This window comes from Balaenoptera acutorostrata, chromosome 11 (genome assembly GCF_949987535.1).
Source record: "Balaenoptera acutorostrata chromosome 11, mBalAcu1.1, whole genome shotgun sequence".
Lineage (NCBI taxonomy): Eukaryota > Metazoa > Chordata > Mammalia > Artiodactyla > Balaenopteridae > Balaenoptera > Balaenoptera acutorostrata.
In genome coordinates, this window is record NC_080074.1 from 80586961 (window position 1) to 80610209 (window position 23249).

At 38.2% G+C, this 23249-nt stretch overlaps 1 protein-coding gene across 6 annotated transcripts in view; it reads left to right on the top strand.

Annotated features, from left to right (window-relative positions):
- The window catches only part of DENND5B (DENN domain containing 5B), a 221568-nt gene that overhangs the window by 133988 nt on the left and 64331 nt on the right, over positions 1-23249 (top strand). For all 6 annotated transcript variants that reach the window (XM_057556534.1, XM_057556535.1, XM_057556537.1 and 3 more), the window contains 3 exons: positions 11718-11905; positions 18014-18550; positions 21226-21457. In XM_057556534.1, the coding sequence (XP_057412517.1) occupies positions 11718-11905; positions 18014-18550; positions 21226-21457 (957 nt within the window). The remainder of the gene's footprint in view (positions 1-11717; positions 11906-18013; positions 18551-21225; positions 21458-23249) is intronic.

Genomic DNA, 23249 nt, shown 5'->3' on the forward strand with positions numbered 1-23249 from the left:
TTAATGTGTCATTTAAAGCTTGTATTTCCTCATTTATTTTCCTTTTGGATGATCTGTCCATTGGTGAAAGTGGGTGTTAAAGTCCCCTACTATGATTGTGTTACTGTCGATTTCCCCTTTTATGGCTGTTAGCCTTTGCCTTATGTATTGAGGTGCTCCTATGTTGGGTGCATAAATATTTACAATTGTTATATCTTCTTCTTGGATTGATCCCTTGATCATTAAGTGGTGTCCTTCTCTGTCTCTTGTAATAGTCTTTATTTTAAAGTCTAGTTTGGGACTTCCCTGGTAGCGCAGTGGTTAAGAATCCGCCTGCCAGTGCAGGCGACATGGGTTCGAGCCCTGGTCCGGGATGATCCCACATGCCATGGAGCAACTAAGGCAGTGTGCCTACAACTACTGAGCCGGTGCTCTAGAGCCCGTGAGCCACAACACTGAGCCTGTGTGCCACAACTACTGAAGCCCACGCACCTAGAGCCCATGCTCCGCAACAATAGAGGCCACCGCAAAGAGAAGAACGTCTGCCTCAACAACGAGTAGCCCCCACTTGCAGCAACTAGAGAAAGCCCATGTGCAGCAGCAACAAAGACCCAATGCAGCCAAAAGTAAATAAACAAATTATAAATAAATTTTAAAAATAAAATAAAAAATAAAGTCTGTTTTGTCTGATATGAGAATTGCTACTCCAGCTTTCTTTTGATTTCCATTTGCATGGAATATCTTTTTCCATCCCCTCACTTTTAGTCTGTATGTGTCCCTAGGTCTGAAGTGGGTCTCTTGTAGACAGCATATATACGGGTCTTGTTTTTGTATCCGTTCAGCCAGTCTATGTCTTTTGGTTGGAGCATTTAATCCATTTACATTTAAGGTAACTGTCGATATGTATGTTCCTATTACCATTTTCTTAATTGTTTTGGGTTTGTTTTTGTAGGTCTTTTCCTTCTCTTGTGTTTCCTGCCTAGGGAAGTTCCTTTAGCGTTTGTTGTAAAGCTGGTTTGGTGGTGCTGAATTCTCTTAACTCTTGCTTGTCTGTAAATGTCTTAATTTCTCCGTTGAATCTGAATGAGATCCTTGCTGGGTAGAGTAATCTTGCTTGTAGGTTTTTCCCTTTCATCACTTTAAATGTATCCTACCACTGCCTTCTGGCTTGCAGAGTTTCTGCTGAAAGATCAGCTGTTAACCTTACGGGGGTTCCCTTGTATGTTATTTGTTGCTTTTCCCTTGCTGCTTTTAATATTTTTTCTTTGTATTTAATTTTTGATAGTTTAATTAATATTTGTCTTGATGTGTTTCTCCTTGGATTTATCCTGTATGGGACTCTCTTCACTTCCTGGATTTGACTTACTGTTTCCTTCCCATGTTAGGCAAGTTTTCAACAATAGTCTCTTCAAATATTTTCTCAGACCCTTTCTTTTTCTCTTCTTCTTCTGGGACCCGTATAATTCGAATGTTGGTGCGTTTAATGTTGTCCCAGAAGTCTCTGAGACTGTCCTCAATCCTTTTCATTCTTTTTTCTTTATTCTGCTCTGCGACAGTTATTTCCACTATTTTATCTTCCAGGTCACTTATCTGTTCTTCTGCCTCAGTTATTCTGCTATTGATTCCTTCTAGAGAACTTTTAATTTCATTTATTGTGTTGTTCATCATTGTTTGTTTGCTCTTTAGTTCTTCTAGGTCCTTGTTAAATGTTTCTTGTATTTTCTCCATTCTATTTCCAAGATTTTGGATCATCTTTACTATCATTACTGTGAATTCTTTTTCAGGTAGACTGCCTATTTCCTCTTCATTTGTTTGGTCTGGTGGGTTTTTACCTTTCTCCTTCATCTCTGCATATTTCTCTGTCTTCTCACTTTGTTTAACTTACTGTGTTTGGTGTCTCCTTTTTGCAGGCTGCGTGTTCATAGTTCCCGTTGTTTTTGATGTCTGCCCCCAGTGGGTGAGGTTGGTTCAGTGGCTTGTGTAGGCTTCCTGGTGGAGGAGACTGGTGCCTGTGTTCTGGTGGGTGGGACTGGATCTTATCTTTCTGATGGGCAGGGCTGCATCCAGTGGTATGTTTTGGGGTGTCTGTGAACTTAGTATGATTTTAGGCAGCCTCTCTGCCAATGGGTGGGGTTGTGTTCCTCTCTTGCTAGTTGTTTGGCGTGGGGCATCCAGCACTGGTCATTGGGTGGAGCTGGGTCTTAGTGTTGAGCCGGAGATCTCTGGGAGAGCTCTTGCCGATTGATTGATAATACGTGGGGCCGCAAGGTCTCTGGTGGTCCACTGTCCTGAACTTGGCTCTCCCACCTCGGAGGCTCATGTCCGACACCCAGCCGGAGCACCAAGACCTTGTCAGCACACGGCTCAGAAGAAAAGGAAGAAAGGGAAAAAAAATTTAAAAAAATAAAAAGAAAAATTAGAAAAATAATAGTAAAATTTAAAAAAAAATTTTAATAAATAAATAAAAGAAGAGAGCCACCAAACCAATAAAGAAATCCACCAATGATAACAACTAAAAACTAAACTAAGATAAACATAAAAATCAGAAACAAATCAGTCACAGACAGCAAACACCAAGTCTACAGTTGCTCCCAAAATCTACCGCCTCAATTTTGGGAACATTTGTTGTCTATTCAGGTATTTCACAGATGCAGGGTTCATCAAGTTGATTGTGGGAATTTAATCAGCTGCTTCTGAGGCTGCATGGAGAAATTTCCCTTTCTCTTCTTTATTTGCGTGGCTCCTGAGGTTCAGCTTTGGTTTTGGCCCCGCCTCTGCATGTAGGTCGCCCTCAGGCAATTGTTCCCCACCCAGACTGGAGGGGGTTAAAGCAACGGCTGATTAGGGCTCTCTTGCCATCTCAGGCTCAGGAGAGGGAAGTGTACGGTAGTCATAATTGGAATGCGGGGTGGCCTGTGGCAGCAGAGGCCGACATGACATTGCAACCGCCTGAGGCACGCTGTGTGTTCTCCTGGTCAAGTTGTCCCTAGATCTCGGGACCCTGACAGTGGTGTGCTGCACAGGCTCCGGGGGGGTTGGGAGGGGGTGTGGGTAGTGACCTGTGCTTGCACACAGGATTCTTGGTGGCAGCGGCAGCAGCATTAGCGTTTCATGCCCGTCTCTGGGGTCTGGACTGATAGCTGCAGCTTGTGCCCTTCTCTGGAGCTTGCCTAGGCAGTTCTCTGCCTTCTGTGGGCACACAGGGAGGGAATCCCCTCTCCTAGTGCACCCTGAAACAATGGTCTCTTGCCTCTTCGGCAGGTCCAGACTTTTTCCCGGATTCCCTCCCGGCTAGCTGTGGCGGACTAGCCCCCTTCAGGCGGTGTTCACGCCACCAACCCCAGTCCTCTCCCTGGGATCCGACCTCCAAAGCCCGAGCCTCAGCCCCCAGCGCCCACCTGTCCTGGTGGGTGAGCAGACAAGTGTCTCAGGCTGGTGAGTGCTGGTCGGCACCAATCCTCTGTGCGGGAATCTCTCCGCCTTGCCCTCTGCACCCTGTTGCTGCTCTCTCCTCCGTGGTTCCAAAGCTTCCCCCCAACTGCCCACCCCACCCCCATCTCCACCAGTGAAGGGGCTTCTTAGTGTGTGGAAACTTTTCCTCCTTCACAGCTCCCTCCCAGAGGTGCATGTCTCGTCCCTCTTCTTTTGTCCCTTTTTTCTTTTGCCCTACCCAGGTACGTGGGGAGTTTCTTGCCTTTTGGGAAGTCTGAGGTCTTCTGCCACCATTCAGTAGGTGTTCTGTAGGAATTGTTCCACAAGTAGGTGTTTTTTTGATGTATTTGTGGGGAGGAAGGTGATCTCCACATCTTACTCCTCCTCCATTTTGAAGGTCCCCCACTATGTTACTCTTTTTAAAGAACTAACTTTTACCTTTGTTTGCACTCTCTTTTTTATCTTTGTTTTCTGTTTTATTAATTTCTGGTTTTGTTTTTTACTTCCTTTGGACCCATCCCACCCCCAGTATTAGCATCTTAAGTATTTGAGTGTTATGTTAGTTGCATCCCACAAGTCTTAGTATCTGGTATTTTCATTATTCAATTCTAAGAATTTTTAAATTTTCATTTATTTTGACCATTTGCCTTTCTCCCTCTTTTTTTTTTTTTGCCTTCTTTTGAAATAATTGAAACGTTTTTTTCTCATTGCAGTTTTTTTTAAATTTAATTATTGTAGGTGTTATATGCTCTTTCTCTTTATTAATGGTAAACTTTGAAATTTTAACATGAAGACTCAGTGTTATGTTAATTGGAATCTTTAAAATACAGATACTCTAAAAATGCTTTGACTCCAATCACCCCCATCATGGCTTACTTGTTATAGTTGTTCAAAATTTTGATAATCCCTCAAATTAGGTATATTTTATGTACTTGATTTTGCTTAAACTTACTCATAATTGCCATTTAAAAAAAATTCACATTCGATTTTGTATCTTAGGTATTTCTTCTGGGATTCGTCTCCTTATTCCTAAAGTGTATCCTTACAAGTTCCTTAAATGAGGTGGCATTCTCTATTAGATTTCATTCGTCTGACAGTGTTTTAAATTTGTCCTTGTTTTTGAAAGATGGTTTCATTGGATATTAAATTCTATGTTGAAAGTTTTTTTTTCCTCTCTCTCTTAGCATATTATATTCTACTGTCTTCTGGTTTCCATTGTAGCCATTGAGAAGTCATTTATCACGATCACTCTAATTGTCATTCCTTGGCCAGAAGTCTATTTTCATTCTGGCTATATATATGATTTTCTGTTTGTCTTTGGTGTCCTGTATTTTGACTGTGATTTATCTAAATGAGAGTTTCTTTATTTGTCCTGCTTGTGAGTCATTGTGTTTCCTGAAATCTAGGGTTAATATTTTTCACCAGTGTTGGAAAATTCTTAACCATCTTTCTAAATTTTACTTGCATCTGTCTTTTTTCTTTTTTATCCTCCTGAACTTTAATTAAACGTGTTATTCTGTCTTGCTCAGTCTTCCATATCTCTCAACCTCTTTTTCTGTCTCTTTGTCTCTGTGCTGTATTCTGGTTGATTTATCTCCCACCTTATAAATTCTCTTTTTATCCATGTTTAATCCATAGTTAACCCTTCCTTTGACATTTTAATTTCAGTGGTCCTATAAATAGTCTGACTCCTAATTCTTCCTTTAATTTCCTTAAACATATTAAACATACATATTTTATATTCCTTCTCAGATAAATTCAGTATCTCATGAGTTGAGGATTGAGGGTTTATTCCTCTAGGAAGGGTTTGTATTTTCTTTCACCAGGCACCTGAATTCACTGGCAACACAGGTTTACTTTAAGTTAAAATTCTCACTCTTAGTCTTTCTTTGGGCCATACAGATAGCATGAGAGCCCCAAACATCCTTGAAAACTAGCTAGTAGGTAGGAATTCACAGGGAGACTTTTTTCCCCATTCCTCCCTGGGCCATGGCCAGGGCCAGGACAGACTACTTTCCTTGGCAATACAGATTTTGGTTTTGTTTTTTCCTTTCTACAGGTTTTTGCCCTTTTAGGTCTAGCTTTTTGCAAGAGGATCTACCATCTTAATTCCAGCCCTTCTTGGACTTTGTCCCTCAACATGCACAGAAGTAAAACCGAAGCTCTAGGCCACCTTAGATCAGTAAACAGTCCAAAGACAGCCAGATGTTTGAGGTTTACCACACTGGACTCTTGCTCACATTTTGTTCCCAGCCTCCAATGACTTCCCTTATTTTTATTATTTTTTAAATTTATTTATTTTATTTATTTATTTTTAACTGCATTGGGTCTTCATTGCTGCACGCGGGCTTTCTGTAGTTGCGGCCAGCCGGGGCTACTCGTTGTTGCGGTGCACGGGCTTCTCATTGTGGTGGCTTCTCTTGCTGCAGAGCACAGGCTCTAGGCACGCAGGATTCAGTAGTTGTGGCTCATGGGCTCTAGAACGCAGGCTCAGTAGTTGTGGCACACAGGCTTAGTTGCTACGTGGCATGTGGGATCTTCCCAGACCAGGGCTCGAATCCGTGTCCCCTGCATTGGCGGGCAGATTCTTAACCACTGTGCCACCAGGGAAGCCCCAACTTCCCTTATTTTTTTTGGCAAATTCATAGTCACGTATTGGGTGTTATATAGCTATTCTATTTACCATTTGTAGATTAGTTTTGGAGTCCTAGTCTACAACACTGCCATAAATAGAAAGGTTTTAAAAAGATCACTGAACTAAAATTAAAATGAACAGATTGATTGTGACAGTTATTACAGAATGTAACAACTGCTAGGCATATTAATGTAACTATTAGTAATGTAAAATAGGAAAATAATCCAGATCTTTTTTCTCTTTTACCAACAATTACCAATTATATTTAACCTACATTAAATAATTTAAGTACATAGTATGTGCATAAATACTTTGTTTTTGTTTTAACCTTCATTGAAGCAATAAGATACTACTTTTCACATATCCTCATGAGTGTTAGAAAATTATATTTTTATGAAGGTATAGATATATATATTTATAGGAAGCTATATTTTATTTAAAATTATGAATTAAACAAGACCTTTTAATTTAGAAAACAGTTCTCAATGAATATATAGTTCATTGCCTATTTTGCAAGCCTATTTGACTTTGAAACATATGTATACTTTTTTAAAAAGTCATCTCATATCAAATAAATCCTTTTCAAGTCAGATTCAAATTATTTATTCTCATAGATCCATTTTGGGGGGATTCCACTTCCCACAGATTATTTCCATATAGATTATATTCAGCAAGTTTTAAAAATTGTGGTAAGAAAAAACCCCCATATATTTACCATCTTAACTATTGCTTAGTGAAAAGTTCAGTAGCATTAAGTATATTCACATTGTTGTGCAACCAATCTCCAGAGCTTTTTCATCTTGCAAAACTGAAACTCTATACCCATTAAACAATAACTCCACATTTTGCACTCCTCTTAGCCCCTTCCTGACAACCACCATTCTTCGTTTGTTTCTATGAATTGACTACTTTAGATACCTCATGTAAGTGGAATTATACAATATTTGTCTTTCTTTGACTGGCTTATTTCACTTAGCATAATGTCCTTAAGGTTCATCCATGTTGTAGCATATGTCAGGATTTACTCCCTTTTTAAGGCTGAATAACTTTCCATTGTATGTATATACCACATTTTGTTTATCCATTCATCCATTGATGGATGCCTGGATAGTTTCCACTTTTTGGCTACTGCGAATAATGGTACTATAAACATAGATGCACAAATATATCTTCAGCACTCTGCTTTCAGTTCTTTTGGGCATATACCCAGAAGTGGAGTTTCAGCAGGTTTTTAGTACTTAGCTGCTTCCTGCTGCTGCCAAACACACTTTGGTTTTCCGTGTTGATAATATAGATATACTTTTAATAGCTTCAGTATATTTCATTATATAACTGGCCATAAATCTAACCCTTTTGTTAGTTACTTAGGGTATTATAGTTTATTGTTATAAATGACACTTTATACATAAGCATCCATGTACATATGTTTTTGTATATTTATGTGATAAATTACTAGAATTGCTAGGTCAGATGATCTGTATATTTTTTAAGCTTTTGATAGATATTGCCAAGTACAAAGCTCTAGCAATTTATGCTGCCTTTATAAGGCAATGTATGAGAACACCCTTTTCTCCACACCTTTGCTGTGATTTTCTTTTTAATCTTTGTCAATCTGATAAAAGCAAAATGTAGCTCACTTTTCAGCCATCATCGAGGGTGATTTTTTTTTAATGTTCTTTTGAATTTGTATTCTGCCTTTTGTGATATCTTTGTGAACTAGGAAGATAAGCTGAATTATGCATGGGTCCAAGCCCTTAAAGCCAGCCTGGCTCAGTTAGTAACCAGTCTCTGCCTTGGGTTAGTACATGTATAATCTTTCAGCTGCATCAGGAAGTTCACCAGAGGTGTGCTGGACACCACCATCCTCACACCTCCACTGGCAGTGCTTCGCAGTATGTAAACCCCGATAATCATGGTGTTTTCATGGGGCATTGCACCACCAGCCAGCGCTGGACCTGCTCTGTGTCACTCAGTCATCTCCTCAGCCTCCTCAGTCCTGTGCCCCCAACGTCAACTCCAGCCCCAGGCCGCTGGACTGTCCCCACGGGGCCGACCTTATTCTCCACCGTGATGCTGGTGGACAGGGGCCGAGACCCAGGGATGAGACAGTGGAGGCCAGGCCATCTCAGGGTCTGTGCCTGTGCCACTGCTAGGCAAATTTTTGGCAGTATGTTTTATTGTATAACATAGGCAAGCATAATGTCCAATAGTTTTATTTCATTTTACATGTCTTAGATGTTAACATATTAATTTATTAGTACACATTTATTGATCACTCACTATGTAGTAGGTCCTGTACCAAGTGCTAGAAATTCTGAGATTAAAAATATAGTCATTGCTCTCCAGCAGGTGATGGTTAGTAGGGAAGAGCGGAGAGATAAATGAATAGATAATTATAATTGAATTTTAATAGTTTTAGTGAGAGGAATAATTAGTGTGATGGAAATAGAGATGGGGTACTGTGGAAGCATGTGGAAGGGACTCTAGTGACGATAAGAAGTATTCACGGAATGCTTTCCAAAGGAACCATTGCCTAAGGAAAAAGTGGAACTTAGCCAGGTACTGCAAGTGGAAGAGACATTCTGGGCAGAGGGAAGGGGTGTACAGAGGCACAGGGACCTGTGAAAATATTTCATGTTCAGTAAATGAATTTTAAGCAGATGATTTGACTGTATATGTGGTGGTAAGAAATGAAGCAGGAAAGGGCCAAATTATGAAGAGCCTCATATGCCATGCTGAGGCATGTCTTAAATGTGGAAACTTATTACACATTCATCACTTTGAGTATCAAAGAAAAAGTAATTTTCCAAATTATTTAAATTTTTAAAAACATGCTTAAAGAAGAAAACTACCTTTTATTTCTTGATTCAGTTAAAAAGAATTGTCTTGTTTCTGCTAAGTAACTGCATTATTAAAAAGTGTATGGCGTTTAAACCAATCTTGAGAAAGCAGAACTGGAAAAAAGAATAGACATAGAACACCCACAAGTTGGTGGAATTGTGGTGAAGGAAAAATAAACCATGTGTATCAGTCTTTCATGTCTACTAGAAGAGGGGAAAACATATAATTTATTTTCACTTCCCAAGTGAAAGTTTACCATAATCAAAGCAAGAAAATAGCCCAAGATGCTGGTTTCCATTCCTTAAAGAATTTGTGTTTCCTTTGAGTTGAACATTTTCCATCAACAGTAAATAAAGTAGCCAAGCTGCTAGGGATTTGATATGACGGCTTAAAACCCTCTGCCTTTCAGGATAGGTCCAATCAGGAGACAGATTAAACCACACAGTAATTTAAATAGAGGAATGTAATAAGAAGAATTATTAAACTATAATAGGAAACTATAAAGACATGAAGAAAACTCTAAAGGGTACCCTAGGAAGGACAAACTTGGAAGGGGACCCACTTTCGAAGGCTGAGGTTCATTGAAGAAAGTGTGGTGGCGGCTCATTGGATGGTGGAGGTCAGGGGGTCGCCTGGGCCAGAGCTGATCCTCAGTCACCAGGCAAGCAGAAGACAAACCTCCCAGGTCCAAGTGAGCTGCGGCTGGTGAGCAGGCACACAGAAGTTGTCAGGGCGCCAGGTGGCTGTGAGAGACGAGTGTGCCGTATCCGCGTTAGGAGGGCCCAGTCACTGAGGCTGCCCGCTCTGGGCGTGTGGCCGGGGAAGTGGGCCACCAGATGTCCTCACATATCCACACCAGTGATCAGCCATGCAGAAGGAGCAAGAACACACAAAACACTGCGCCTTGCCCACTACGCTCGAAAACCAGGGAGGAGAAGCTTCCTCCTGCAGTGTCTCTCCACTGTCCTCTACTGGCAAAGTTTTCCGGTGTGTTCACTATAAAAGAGAACATGCGTACAGTCCAGTCCATTTTCATAGACCACCTGTGGAGTGATTTGGAGCTCAGTAAATAGATCAGTAGATAACTGGCACAGGATCTGACTGCTTAAAACCCTGAACCTTTCACCTGTGTCTGGCTTTTAATTGAGAAAGAAAGAAAAAAGCCCCTGACACCCAGGAACTGATCTAGCTCTCAGCTCAGCCTCCCTGTCACTGTAGACTGACTGGATGCTCATAGCTGAGCCATGTTGTTCTTAGAGCATAAACGGTCTCACGGGACCACCCACTCCAAGCAAGGTCACTGTGCAGCCCACAAAATACCAAACACCCTCTTCCCTCAAGCTGCCTGGTATTTGTTTTTTAGAAGTATTCCTGTAAACAGGTTTTCACCTAAAATTTTATAATGAACCAAATAAGGAAAATTTTAAATACATGTAGGCTATGGATAGCTGATGATTCATGACCAAAATCCCATTGTAGACTATTAAAGGTAGTCATTTACAGATTATAAAACAACACAAGAAAAAATTTTAATGGAAAACATCCTGCTTTCGCGTGGTTGGGTGCTCTTTGAGTTTGATAGGAACCAAGTAGCATCGGATCATTTCCCTTAACCTTTTTAAAAAGACTTCCCCAGAGTCTTACTCCCCCAGATGTTACTGTATTTATGCACAATAAATTCTGTGAGAGAATTATTACAATTCCACAATATCCATTCTGAAAACCAACCTTTTTTTGGTAAGTCATTTATCGGCAAAATCAGATCTGAACCAAAGTGACCCTATTTAAGTTCTTTGAGTATACTGGGACACTCATATAGTTTGCTGCAGAAACATTAATGTATTTGATTACAGGATGCTGCCCTGGATATTTCAAGTATGTGTGGTATGCACAATATTACCTTTCTAAATTAAAAAAGAAAAAATCTGAATTCTGAAACACGTCTGCCTCTGAAGGTTTAAGTAGGGATATAGACACATGTATGTATAGTATCCATGGCAGAGTGGTTTTAGAGAGCACTTTATTTGTAGCTGTGTGAGTTGATGAATGTTAACTAAACTTATTGTGATAATTTATTTTGCTGTTTATACATATATCAAATCATCATGTTGTACACCAAATGTTATATGTCAATTATATTTCAGTAAAACTGGGGGTGGGGGTGAGAAGGCACTTTAATACTGTGGACGGTTTTTAGTTTTGATAAATTAGTTCATGTAAACAAAACACAACAAAAAAACCAACCTCTAATTTTCAGGTAGCTTTCACTTTGTCCCTAGATTTGAGTTGGAGGTTAATGTAGGAAGTGTGACTATGAATGCATATATCTGTTGATTTCTTGTACCCACAAAATGAAGGCTAAAATAAATATAATAAGAATAACTGTAGGCTATAGCCATGATCATTTATACAAGAAAAACAGAGCCTCTGAATTGAGGATTGCATAGATATACATGTATATAAAAAGTGATCAGTAGCAATATTCTTACACCTTTTCAATGGGAGAAGTGCCAAGAGCAATTTTATTAGTTCTTATTTGCTTTGCATTTTGAGGGAATGTCATTTCACATACCAGTGTTTTCAGAAGCAAAGAGCTTAATGATGTTTCCCACCTACTCATACCCCCTTAAAACCATTCAGTGAAAACATTTAACTCTTTAATTACGGTGGAATAGAGCTGACCTCTTTTCTGCATGGTCATGAAGAAACATTTTACTTATTTATTAGCACACGAATTTTTTCTGGAAATTGATATTTTCAAGCTTAATGCAGTGATTATGTTTTGATTTGTAATCTTCCCCTCCATTTTTGTTGTTGCTGTTCTGTACAGATTATCAACGCCTGATGACTGTGGCGGAAGGCATCACCACACTTCTGTTCCCATTTCAGTGGCAACATGTTTATGTGCCCATCCTCCCTGCTTCTCTGCTACATTTTCTTGATGCTCCTGTCCCTTATCTGATGGGCCTTCAGTCAAAAGAAGGAACTGACCGTTCTAAGCTAGAACTTCCTCAAGAGGTAAAAACTGACAATGAACGATGAAACACTTGCTGTTTGTTGATTTAGGTCAAGCCCACTTTTGTTAGATAGCATTGTCTTTGTCTGAACTGAGTCTCTGGCTATTCTGAATCTTCCAAGTAGGTCTAGGGCAGAGGCTCACCCATAGAATGCAGATCCTGACTCCTGATGGTTATTATATGACATAGTCATTAATTAAACATGGATCAAAACAGGACAGTGGCAAATTTTCACAGCTGTAAATTTGTGAAGATGGAGCAGTAGTAGTATTATCTAGGAGCTTTATTATTTTAATAACATTTTATTTCTTTTTCCCTATTCCTGTTATAAATTTTGTTTTTAAGTGGTACAGCCCAATTTTAACATCCTTTAAATTATTGTATTAATTGAGGTGAATTTGATTCTTGAGCTCTATCATATGGAAAGTAACATCTTTCAGCAAGCTAGAGATCATGGAAATATTAAATACTTTAGTAGTCTGTTTTCAGACGTAAGGCCCGTTATCAGCTTTTTCTAAATGTTAGCTTAGCTTGTTGGTTGAGATAAAAATTCTAACCGTTAGCTTTTAGTCTACCTTAAGATTACTATGCTTTCTGTGTTATATTTTCAAATGTTGTTTCAGAAGAAAATAAACAGGAATTCTTGAAAGCATTTTGAATCTGATTTTTAGCTGTTGTTAATGGTACTCAGAATTGAAATGTAAACCCTTTGAATTGAAATACTGATGAGAGTGCCATGGCCTATTAAAAAACGTAAAATGGTTAATTACATTATATTCGCTATTTAATTAGCACCTTTCTTAATAAAATCTTCCATGCTGTGCTTCACTCTTATTTGTTCTTATTACCCATAGAGATTCTCATTTTAATAAATGAATTTAAAATAACACACTAAGCCATGGACTTTATACCCAGTATTGATTCCTGTAATCATCCACTGCTTACTTTATTCTAATGAATGTTTCCCTACCAAAATTAACATTTTTGTTCAGGGGAAAATAGCTTGATTCAGGTCATATAAAATACACATGCAAACTGTTTTGCTCTTTCTGAGCTTGTGCACGTTCTCTGCTTCTCCCTCTCTCTTATACCTCTTTTTTCTAATACCTGAACTCTCATTTTCTCTTTTATTAAATTAATCTAAGTATCTTGTTGGTTCAAAGACGTAAGTCCTTTAAATTTTTAAGGAAAAAGAAATAGACTAGCCAAATGCATTTTGTTTTAAAGACTTAAACAGTGACATGTTTTGGCTTCTTGTTGAGTATCTGGTCTCTTTGCATGTTAATTAAATGATATATTTTTAGACACATAAACATTATCTTTCCATTTTTGCATGAGTAATAATTGTTAGGAAATTTTAAATGCCACCTTGATGTATTTGTTGTCAGGAAATCTTTCTGTCTCTATGCCTGTGTGTATCCTCTGACTCTAAAAATAAACAAACTTAAAAATTCTGAAAGCTCTTACAGTAATGTCTGTGATTTTCTAATTTTTCATTCACTAAACCAACACTATTTAATAAATATACATACTCATGTATTCACAGAGTAGAATAATAAGAAATAACCTGAATCAGCTGTGAAAATAGCACTGCTTCTGTATAGAAAGTATTCATTAGTGCATTACTGTTTTATAAGAAAAGGCTAATAGCATATCACTTTGCTCTGGTTTCATTTTACAATGAGATGAAATAATCTACTCCACAGAATTTGGAGGAGGAAGTGGGTATAAAAATAGTCATTTTAAAAAAGTGACTGATAATACCCTCCTTTTGCCTTGAAAACTGTAAAATAAACTAATAGCTAAAAATAGTGAGAGGGCTTCTTAGAATAGTTGTGAAAATAAGTTTACAAAATGATTATTTTAAGAAGACATGATTTTAGTTGTTAGCTAACTAATGTAACTACATAGACTTATAATTAACTACCCACTCACTTGCCCCATGATTCCAAAATGATAGGCACAGGTAGCCATTTGTTATATTGTTTTGGTCGGGGGAAGCGGGGAGAGTGATGGTGGAAGGATGTAGCACTGGGGATTAGTTGCATAAACTGTACCTCAGTTTCTACCATTCTTGCTTATCTTTACAGTGAACGGTAGACAAAAAAACTAGGGAAAAACTGAAACAGCATTGCTTTGCTACTTTCTTTTTGTCATATCTTGCCCTAAAATGTTATGAAAATGTTAAATATGCCCCTCTGGCTTACCCTTATACCAGCTTAACTTCAGCCATTGAGAAACCAGGACTCTTACCAGACGTGAAGAGGGCTGCCCTGGACTCACATTCCTGGATACTTCTTCCTCTTGCCTATATTTTTAAGGTTCCACAAAATGACAATCTCCTTAAGCCTTATTCATTCATTCATCAAATAGTTGTATCATACACTACTAGTGTACAATATACTGGGAGACATCTAGAGAAAAATGTCACCTTTAAGAGGTGATTTCTGATTAAGAGGAATGAAAGAGCTAAGAATGTATACAGAGGAAATCAAGATGCCTTAGGATGGGAACATGGGAAGCCTTCATGGCAGAAGAGATCATTAAGCTTCAAGTCTTTGTCCCCTACTTTTGAGGGAATGTTTGTTGTTTTTTTTTTTTTTTTTTTTTTTAAAGGATTTTCTTATTTATTTATTTATTTATTTATTTATTTTTGGCTGTGTTGGGTCTTCGGTTCGTGCGAGGGCTTTCTCCAGTTGCGGCAAGCGGGGGCCACTCTTCATCGCGGTGCGGGGACCGCTCTTCATCGCGGTGCGCGGGCCTTTCTCTATCGCGGCCCCTCCCGTCGCGGGGCACAGGCTCCAGACGCGCAGGCTCAGCAATTGTGGCTCACGGGCCCAGCTGCTCCGTGGCATGTGGGATCTTCCCAGACCAGGGCTCGAACCCGTGTCCCCTGCATTAGCAGGCAGATTCTCAACCACTGCGCCACCAGGGAAGCCCTGTTGTTTTTAATTGGAAGTAATTACATATGAAGGCTTCTGGGCAGTGTTAATCAGTAAAAATATAGAAATATTTAGTTCTAGGGACTTCCCTGTTGGTCCAGTGGTTAAGACTCCACACTCCCAATGCAGGGAGCCTGGGTTCAATCCCTGGCGGGGGAACTAGATCCCACATGCCGCAACTAAAAGTGCCTACATGCCACAACGAAGTTCCCGCACGAGGCAACGAGGATTCCGCGGGCTGCAACTAAGACCCGGTGCAGCCAAATAAATAATTAAATTTTTTTTAAAAAGAAATATTTAGTTCTAAAACATCATAAGATTGAGATGTTGAGTATATTTTTCATTCTTGAGTTCTTAAAATTTTTTTTTTAATTTAATGGTATTAAAAGTGAGAAACTGACTTAGAATACTCTATTGTATGGAGTTCTTATCTGTTTTAGAAAAAGGGCTTTTTGGTTTTTCTTCAATAAATTTTTATAACACGAGTCTACATTCCCTATTTCTACTTTGTAATAATCAAAGCCCCAATTCAGGCCCCTGTAAGTCAGCATAGGAGGGTGAGAGAGACTCGCGGGAACATGAAGACAGACCCATAGCTGTGGTGCTGGAACATCCACCTTGCCGCACATTTTTGGCTCAGCAGTGATTACATGAGCATAACAAGCTTTAAAATTTCCCCAAATGTATCATTTTTCTCTTTTCACAGGGGAAGGAGAGGTATAGAAAAGGATAGCAGGAAGGCATTAATGAAGGATACAGTACAAAATGTAAGTGGTGAGAGGTTGCTGGTTAACATTTAGATTAGCAAGTTAGTGAATTTTTTCTTCCGTATTTAAAGATACTGAATCATCCATTTGAATTATGGTGACCTAGTTTCTCCCTTTAAGCCTTACAATATATCCTACTTTCTAGAGACTGTAGAAACATATATAAAGATGTGGATTTAAATAAAGCTGTAATAGCACTACTGTCTTCAGTAAGATGTGACTTCAGCTCTTACTTTATTTAGAGAAAACTATTGACATTGGAGATGAGGCATAATGGAGAAGAAAAAAATCCCTTAAGCTACCAGGCTGTTTGAGGGTGCGTACCTGGAACAGGTGTCAGGAAGTCACCTACCTTCTTGGGCCTCAGTTTCTTCATCTGCAGAATTAAAGGGTTGGATTCAAAGGTTATTTTAGGCTTGAAGAATCACTGTTGATTCTGTTTTTGGATGGTGGAAAATCTTGAGTTTTTATCAATCTTAATTTGGAATTTTGCTATACTTCTTGCTCATCAGTATCTAACATGAAGAACAGGGATCAAACAAAAATAACAGGGACTTACCTGGTGGCGCAGTGGTTAGGAATCTGCCTGCCATTGCAGGGGACACAGGTTCAAGCCCTAGTCCAGGAAGATCCCACATGCCGCGGGGCAACGAAGCCCGTGTGCCACAACTACAGAGCCCATGCGCCACAACTACTGAGCCTGTGCTCTAGAGCCCGTAAGCCACAACTACTGAAGCCCGCACGCCTAGAGCCCTTGCTCCACAACAAGAGAAGCCACCGCAGTGAGAAGCCCACACACTGCAACGAAGAGTAGCCCCCCCCCACTCACCGCAACTAGAGAAAGCCCGGGCACCACAATGAAGACCCAATGCAGCCAAAAATAAATAAATAAATTTTTTTTTTTTTTAAATTTGACTTTAAAAAAAAAAGGAGAGAATAACAGAGACCTAATTGTTTGCTCTCCTCTTTTCATCTTACCTTGGCATTCAGGATCAGAAGACAGTATGAATTCTCTCCTTGCTGACCTGGGGGCATTGTTGAGGGGCGGGGAGATGGGGAAGCATGAGGTGAGGCTTCCTATTCTGTTTGTTGACTTCACCCCATGCCTTGTGTCCAGCTACTAATGCAGTCAGGATCAGTTTTATGTGATGGACTACCTTGCCCCCTCCTCCTCCCCAGTTTAGGAGCTTAGTTTTCCTTTACTCTGACAACCTTGTTCTGATCAAGAGGGTATGGACAGTAAAGGTAAAATACTGTCTTTGTATATACTGTCATCAAGTACCTGAGGGACAATCCAAATTTTAGGCAGGTACTTAGCCCCTTGAATTTTCTATATCTATTTGAAAGATATTTAAAAGTCTTTCAATTCAAAATCCAGAGTGTAAACAAACTCAAAAAACATTTCCTCTATTTCTGTCTCCTCTTTTCCTCAACGCAAAAATGTTCAAGTCAAGTCTGAGTTACCCAAGGGTTCGTCACTTATCTTTCTCTAGGCACTTGCCTCCACCGCTCTCTGCCTCCTGCTCTTTGTCCAGTGGCTTCTGAAATGGTTTTGCCATGTAAGAGGTTGAAGCTAATTTTAGATAAAGTGAAAATTTGTGGATTTTCTGTGGACTGGATTGCTCTTTGCCAATTTCATTCCATTTTGGGGTACTACAGCTGCTAAATTTTAGCAGTTATTGTTAATTTACATTATAAACGGTGTTAGAGCAGTGGAATGGCATAGAAAGTTCAAGCTCAGTAAGCATTTTATTTAACCCAGTGCCTAATTTATAAGGTACTATGAGTCTGTGTGCTTTTACCTGTCTAAGGAAAGCCTATTCGATGCCATGTATTACAGAGTTATATCCAGATTATAATAAACTGATGAGACCCAGGGGAAATGATTCATATGTATTAAATATAAACTTATATATTCCCTCACATAGGGAAAAATGCTGGCAACAGAGATTTATTTTTAAAGAATAAAATATTCTTAACTCTGAGAAGGTTAACATAAAAGGCAGTGCAACCTTTTCTTTATAATAGTTGATTTTGTTTATAATAGTTGGCAAGAATATTTTAGAACATAAAATTACTATAAAACCTTTGTATTTTTTAATTGATACTTTTAGCATTTTATTAAGTAAAAGTTTTTTAAATTAATTTTTTAACTGAAGTATAGTTGATTTACAATGTTGTGTTAGTTTCTGCTGTACAGCAAAGTGAATCAGCCATACATATACATATATCCACTCTCTTCTAGACTCCATTTCCATATAGGTCATTACAGAGCACTGAATAGAGTTCCCTGTGCTATACAGCAGGTTCTTATTAGTTATCTTTTATATATAATAGTGTGTATATGTCAATCCCAATCTCCCAATTTAAAAACCTTTGTATTTCTTTTTCCTCTTTCAGGCTAATTTGTGTTTTGTGGATATTGACAACCATTTTATTGAGTTACCTGAAGAATTTCCACAGTTCCCCAATAAAGTAGATTTTATCCAGGAACTCTCTGAAATTCTTCTTCAATTTGGGATCCCTCCTGAGGGCAGCCTACATTGTAGTGAGAGTGCCACCAAGCTAAAGAATCTGGTTCTGAAAGACTTGGTCAATGACAAGAAGAATGGCAACGTCTCTGCTAATAACATTAGCATGTATGAGTTACTGAAGGGCAACGAAACCATAGCCCGCCTCCAGGCTCTAGCCAAGCGGACTGGTGTGACCATGGAAAAAATGGACCTCTCTGCCTCTTTGAGTGAAAAAGAAAAAGATTTAAAACTGCAGTGTGAAGAGGCAGAACTAAGGGACTACCAGCTCAACGTACAGCTCCGAGAGGTCTTTGCTAACCGCTTTACACAGATGTTTGCAGATTATGAAGCGTTTGTGATTCAGACTGCCCAGGACATGGAATCTTGGCTGACCAACCGGGAACAGATGCAGAACTTTGACAAAGTAAAAAGAAGCAGAGTTTCCCTTTATATGGTTCTTAGTGGGCTATACATTACTGATTTTGTTAACTTTTTTAAAATACAGATTTTTTCCCCCTCTCCTTTCCCTTTAAGAACTCTTTTTTACCAGTATTTTATACTATATAAAATAATTTCACTGCAAAGTATAAATCAACTAGCTCATTAAGCTGCTCATTGAATTATGTATTTAATTGCCTTTAACCTTATTTTTAACTTTTCTATACTTTGAAGATGTTTGAAATGAAACTTAAATTCCATGTTTTTCAAATCTGTTAATACTATCTCACCTTGTAAGCATTTTATTTACTCATATTTTAGGATCAAGCCTAGTTAAATGAGGCCTATTCCTTTTCTAATAAATCCTTATTCTTATATTTTGTCTTCATCCTGCAATGAAGTCACAACTTGCCCATGTAAAGGTAACAGTTTACTTTCAGAAGGTAAATTTTTATCTCATCTTAGGATCAAAAGAGAGAAAAAGTGAGGTTTTATGAGAAAAATGAGTTTTTATGACTTTAACCCTCTGTTCCTAAGTTTTTGGAAAGGGGAGACAGAAAACGACACTAACTTTTGATTGTCCTGCTGAAATTGAAGCTTCTTTCTAAGGTTTACTATAGAGTATTCTTCTGCCAGTTTTTCTGGACATATCCACCAATTTTTTTTTTTTCTTCCAGACAAAAGCACTTGGGGGTGTGCATTAACTCTTTCAGGTCACTAGGGTGTAGTTCAGTCCCTTGCCTCTGTGATTGCCGAGGCATGATATTGCTATTAGAATGAGTTATGGCTTTTTGCTAAATAGTATCTTTGTATCATGAAAGACCGCTCAAAGGGGCTAATATGTTCTAAGAGGCTAATCTACAATCTTGGAGCATCTGACAAATAAGAATTAATAAAAAATTTTTGTAAAGGTGGGTGATATAAAAGATTATTTTCTGATTTCATCAGATTTTTTTAGATGAGTTATATAAACCACATTTAACAGTTAATTTCTGATGCACTTTATGTTTGAGAAAACTTCTTTAACAAATTAAGAAGCTTTCACCTCTCCAAATGTATTCTTGCTCTTAGTTCCCGTTCTCATTAAGCTTAACCATTTTTCCACATTTTTTCCTAGCCAGCTTGGAACTAATCTGTGTATACTCATGATTTATCCTTGGAGCAATTCAAATTCTTATCTAAATCGAGCACTGGTACTTTCTTCCTTCTTAATCTTTATGTAGCTTCAAGCTATAAATGGAATTCTTTTTATATAACCCCTAGAGAAATGAAAGTTTCATGTTGGATTCCAGAAGGCTTGTAATCATCTCATTTTCACTAGGAAAATTTACAGGACTATCACATAGTAGTCCTGCAAGCCAAGTCTTTGCTGACTTAAGTGATGTAGCCCACAAGGATCTGAATATCAAAAGCCAGACATTTGGTCCATTTAGGAAAAAAGGCTGTTTGCTCTATGAAAAGTAAAATTGATATTTATCTGTAAAACATCTTTTGAAGAGGTGAACTATTTCTGGAGATGACTGTGAACCTTTATTTGGCTGTTTGGATTTGTGTAACTACATCTGAACTATGGAGGCACTTAAATTGAATAAGTGGATTTCTGTAAGGAAGCTTTTCAAAGGCATCCTAAATTTCAGAATTTATTTCCTAAATAAATATGCTAGGAGGAAGCTAGTGAGTATTAAGGAGAGTAACCTTAGGTCAGAACTTATCCTTCCACCTTTCCCCTTCTGGCTTTTGCCACATTGCACCTAATCAAAAGAATGAAAAGCAAAAGCAACCCCACAGCTGAAATAGTAATCCACTTCCAAATTTTAGCTAGTGTCAAATTGTGGCTAGAATTCCTCTACACACATGGACCTGAAGAGCCAAAGGAAAAAAATGAACCCTTTGAATTAGAAACCGATCACAATTTACTGAACCATTCCATGCAAGCAGACAAGCTGGTAACAGGAACATGTGGCTGGTTGTACATGTTTTCCAAAGGCTTGGCTAGCTTTGGATGGTTTTTCAGGCAGTGCTTTTTTTAGTTGTTAAGGCCCAACCTATTCTTTCAGCACAGGTCTGGATGGAGTTTGATCTTTAACTAATGCTCATCCATCAGTTTTTAACTGTGGGGGCCTAGGAAAACATCCCCCTGAACCAAAGATTTTACCCATAAGCACAAATTCCATGTTGTTGGGTTTTTTAAGGTTATTACTTATGTATATCTTATTATTGTATCGGTTAATCACCTCGATGCCTTATGACTTGGAGGTATTTGGCACAGGCTAGGAATAGAGAGCAGAAGAAATTACAGCTCACTGGGGAAAGGGGTCAAATTTAATGGTAAGTAAAGAGAATGATTGACGATCATGTAGCAACTGATCCACCATCTTTCATTAATGATGCCCTTTTTTCTGCATAATGGTCATGAGGACCAGAATGTAAATCAATTTTGAAAGGTGGGATCAGTGCTAAAGAACTAAGTGACCTAAATTCTATGACTTTAGAAGATAGGAAGAAAAAGTGGAGTTTTAAGGATTTTTAAATTTCAAGCATCAGTTTTGCGTGTTATAAGATTGAAAAGGAATGATCTTAGCAACAGATAATTTTTGGATTTATCATGTAGTATTGAGATGGTCTCTTTGCACTAATAATTGTCTAATTATCTCATTACAGGCTTCCTTTCTGTCTGACCAGCCAGAACCTTACCTGCCATTTCTTTCACGCTTCATTGAAACACAGATGTTTGCCACCTTTATTGATAATAAAATTATGTCTCAGTGGGAAGAGAAGGATCCTTTGCTTCGAGTCTTTGACTCTCGGATTGAGAAGATAAGACTGTATAATGTAAGGGCACCCACCTTGAGGACATCTATATATCAGAAATGCAGCACTTTAAAAGAAGCAGGTACATTTGTTATGCCTTTTAAAATTAACTTAAAATCCATGATCATATCTTTTTACACATCATTGGCCGTATAAACCACAGAATTAATTTTCAATTTTAGACTTCTTGGTTAACCCTTGTACTGTATCAAGAGATGCTTTCTATCGTTGCGTTTCCTTCTGTTTTGTGAGCTAATGTCTGTCCTGTTCCTGCTTGACATTCCTCTTCCCTCAGAAGATGAACAACAGTAACAAATTGAATGGAATACAACTATAAGGTTGCTGTGAAAATGTTAATTTCTGTCTTTCTGCTTATTTTGCCTTTTTGCTTTTTACCTCTTCTCTCTTCATCCAAGGAAAGATAAGTATTAATTTAAAATAGTAAATTTGAGTTGCTGCCTAATTTACGTAACTAAAACAGTATATTTACTTTAGTGGTGCCATTAATTAAAATAGCTTCATTTATTGAAATTAAATCTCTAGATTCTTGTATTCAAATTAGAGGTTCCCAACCCTGACATTAGTTTTTTCTCTCAGAGAATTATGAGTCTTGGCCAATCTTGTCTGGCAGTGTAATATAGTCCATTAAATAAATAATCATATTAATAGTCAGTGTTTACTGAGTACATACTATGTGTGGGACATAATACCAGCTGTTTTACGTGCATTTTGACATTTGATCTTAATAATAAGGGGGTATAGACACATTTTATTGTCTGTTTTATTGCTGTCTTCATCTTACAGTTGAGAAAACTGAGAGGTTAAGTAACTTGCTGTGATTGCATAGCTTGTGGTTGGTAGAGCCCTGATTTGAACCAGAGTTTGACTGATTCTAGCCCCTGGAGTCTCACTACCACATTAGCTGTTCATTCAATAAATAAACATGTAAAATGTACCAGTCCACACAATTTTATACATTTATACCTAGTTCCTAACTCTTTCTTTGCCAAATAAACTGATATCTATCACTTGAGTGCCCCTTCCTTTTATTTCTTCCTCTTCGTGTAGAAGTTATTTGAGAACATTTTTTTTTTTCTGGAGCAAAAAGGGGCAGCAAATGTGGATTTTCTTGGCTCTGCCTCTGTTGCTTGCCTTTCTCACTTCATTTTAAATAGATCAAAGTTACAGGAGTGGTGATGCTGTAGTTGTAGCATATTTTAAGGAAAGAAGTATATAAATGATGTCTCTTGTGTAGCCTTGGAGGTTTCTGATGACTCGCTGAAACATCATTCTGTTGTATCCCACTTATGAGGATAGATCCTTGGAGCCCCTTTAGAAAGTGACAATTGTTTCTGTGTTTCTAGAAGTTGAGGGAGTAGAGTGAATGAAATTGTCTATGCCTATTCAGAGAATAGTATGACTTTCAGTGCTTTAATAGCCGTGTAAATAGTATAATGCCTATTCCTCCCTTCCTGACAGAATTTTTTAAATGAAGTTAAGTGCTGATTGCTGTATTTGTGTGCTTCTAGAAAATCTTTTCAATTAAAATAGATTTTCTATCAGCCTCTCAGAGTTTTATACTCCTACTATCATTGCAGAAATTATATAAACTGTTGAAAATGTACCATTATAGCTTATATATGAAGTCCTTTTATTTTATGATGCTATTAAAAAAGCATTGACAAACAGACAATATGTACCCAAAACCCTTCTTCTTTACTGCTTTTATATTAAAAGAGCTTTAAGAACAACAACAACAACAAAAAATGTACCATTACAGATTTAATATATATGAAAAAGAGATTAGGCTAAATTAGGAATAGTCTCCCAGGAACTTAATTTATCAAAGACTTTCTTAAAAAGTAAAAGGAGGG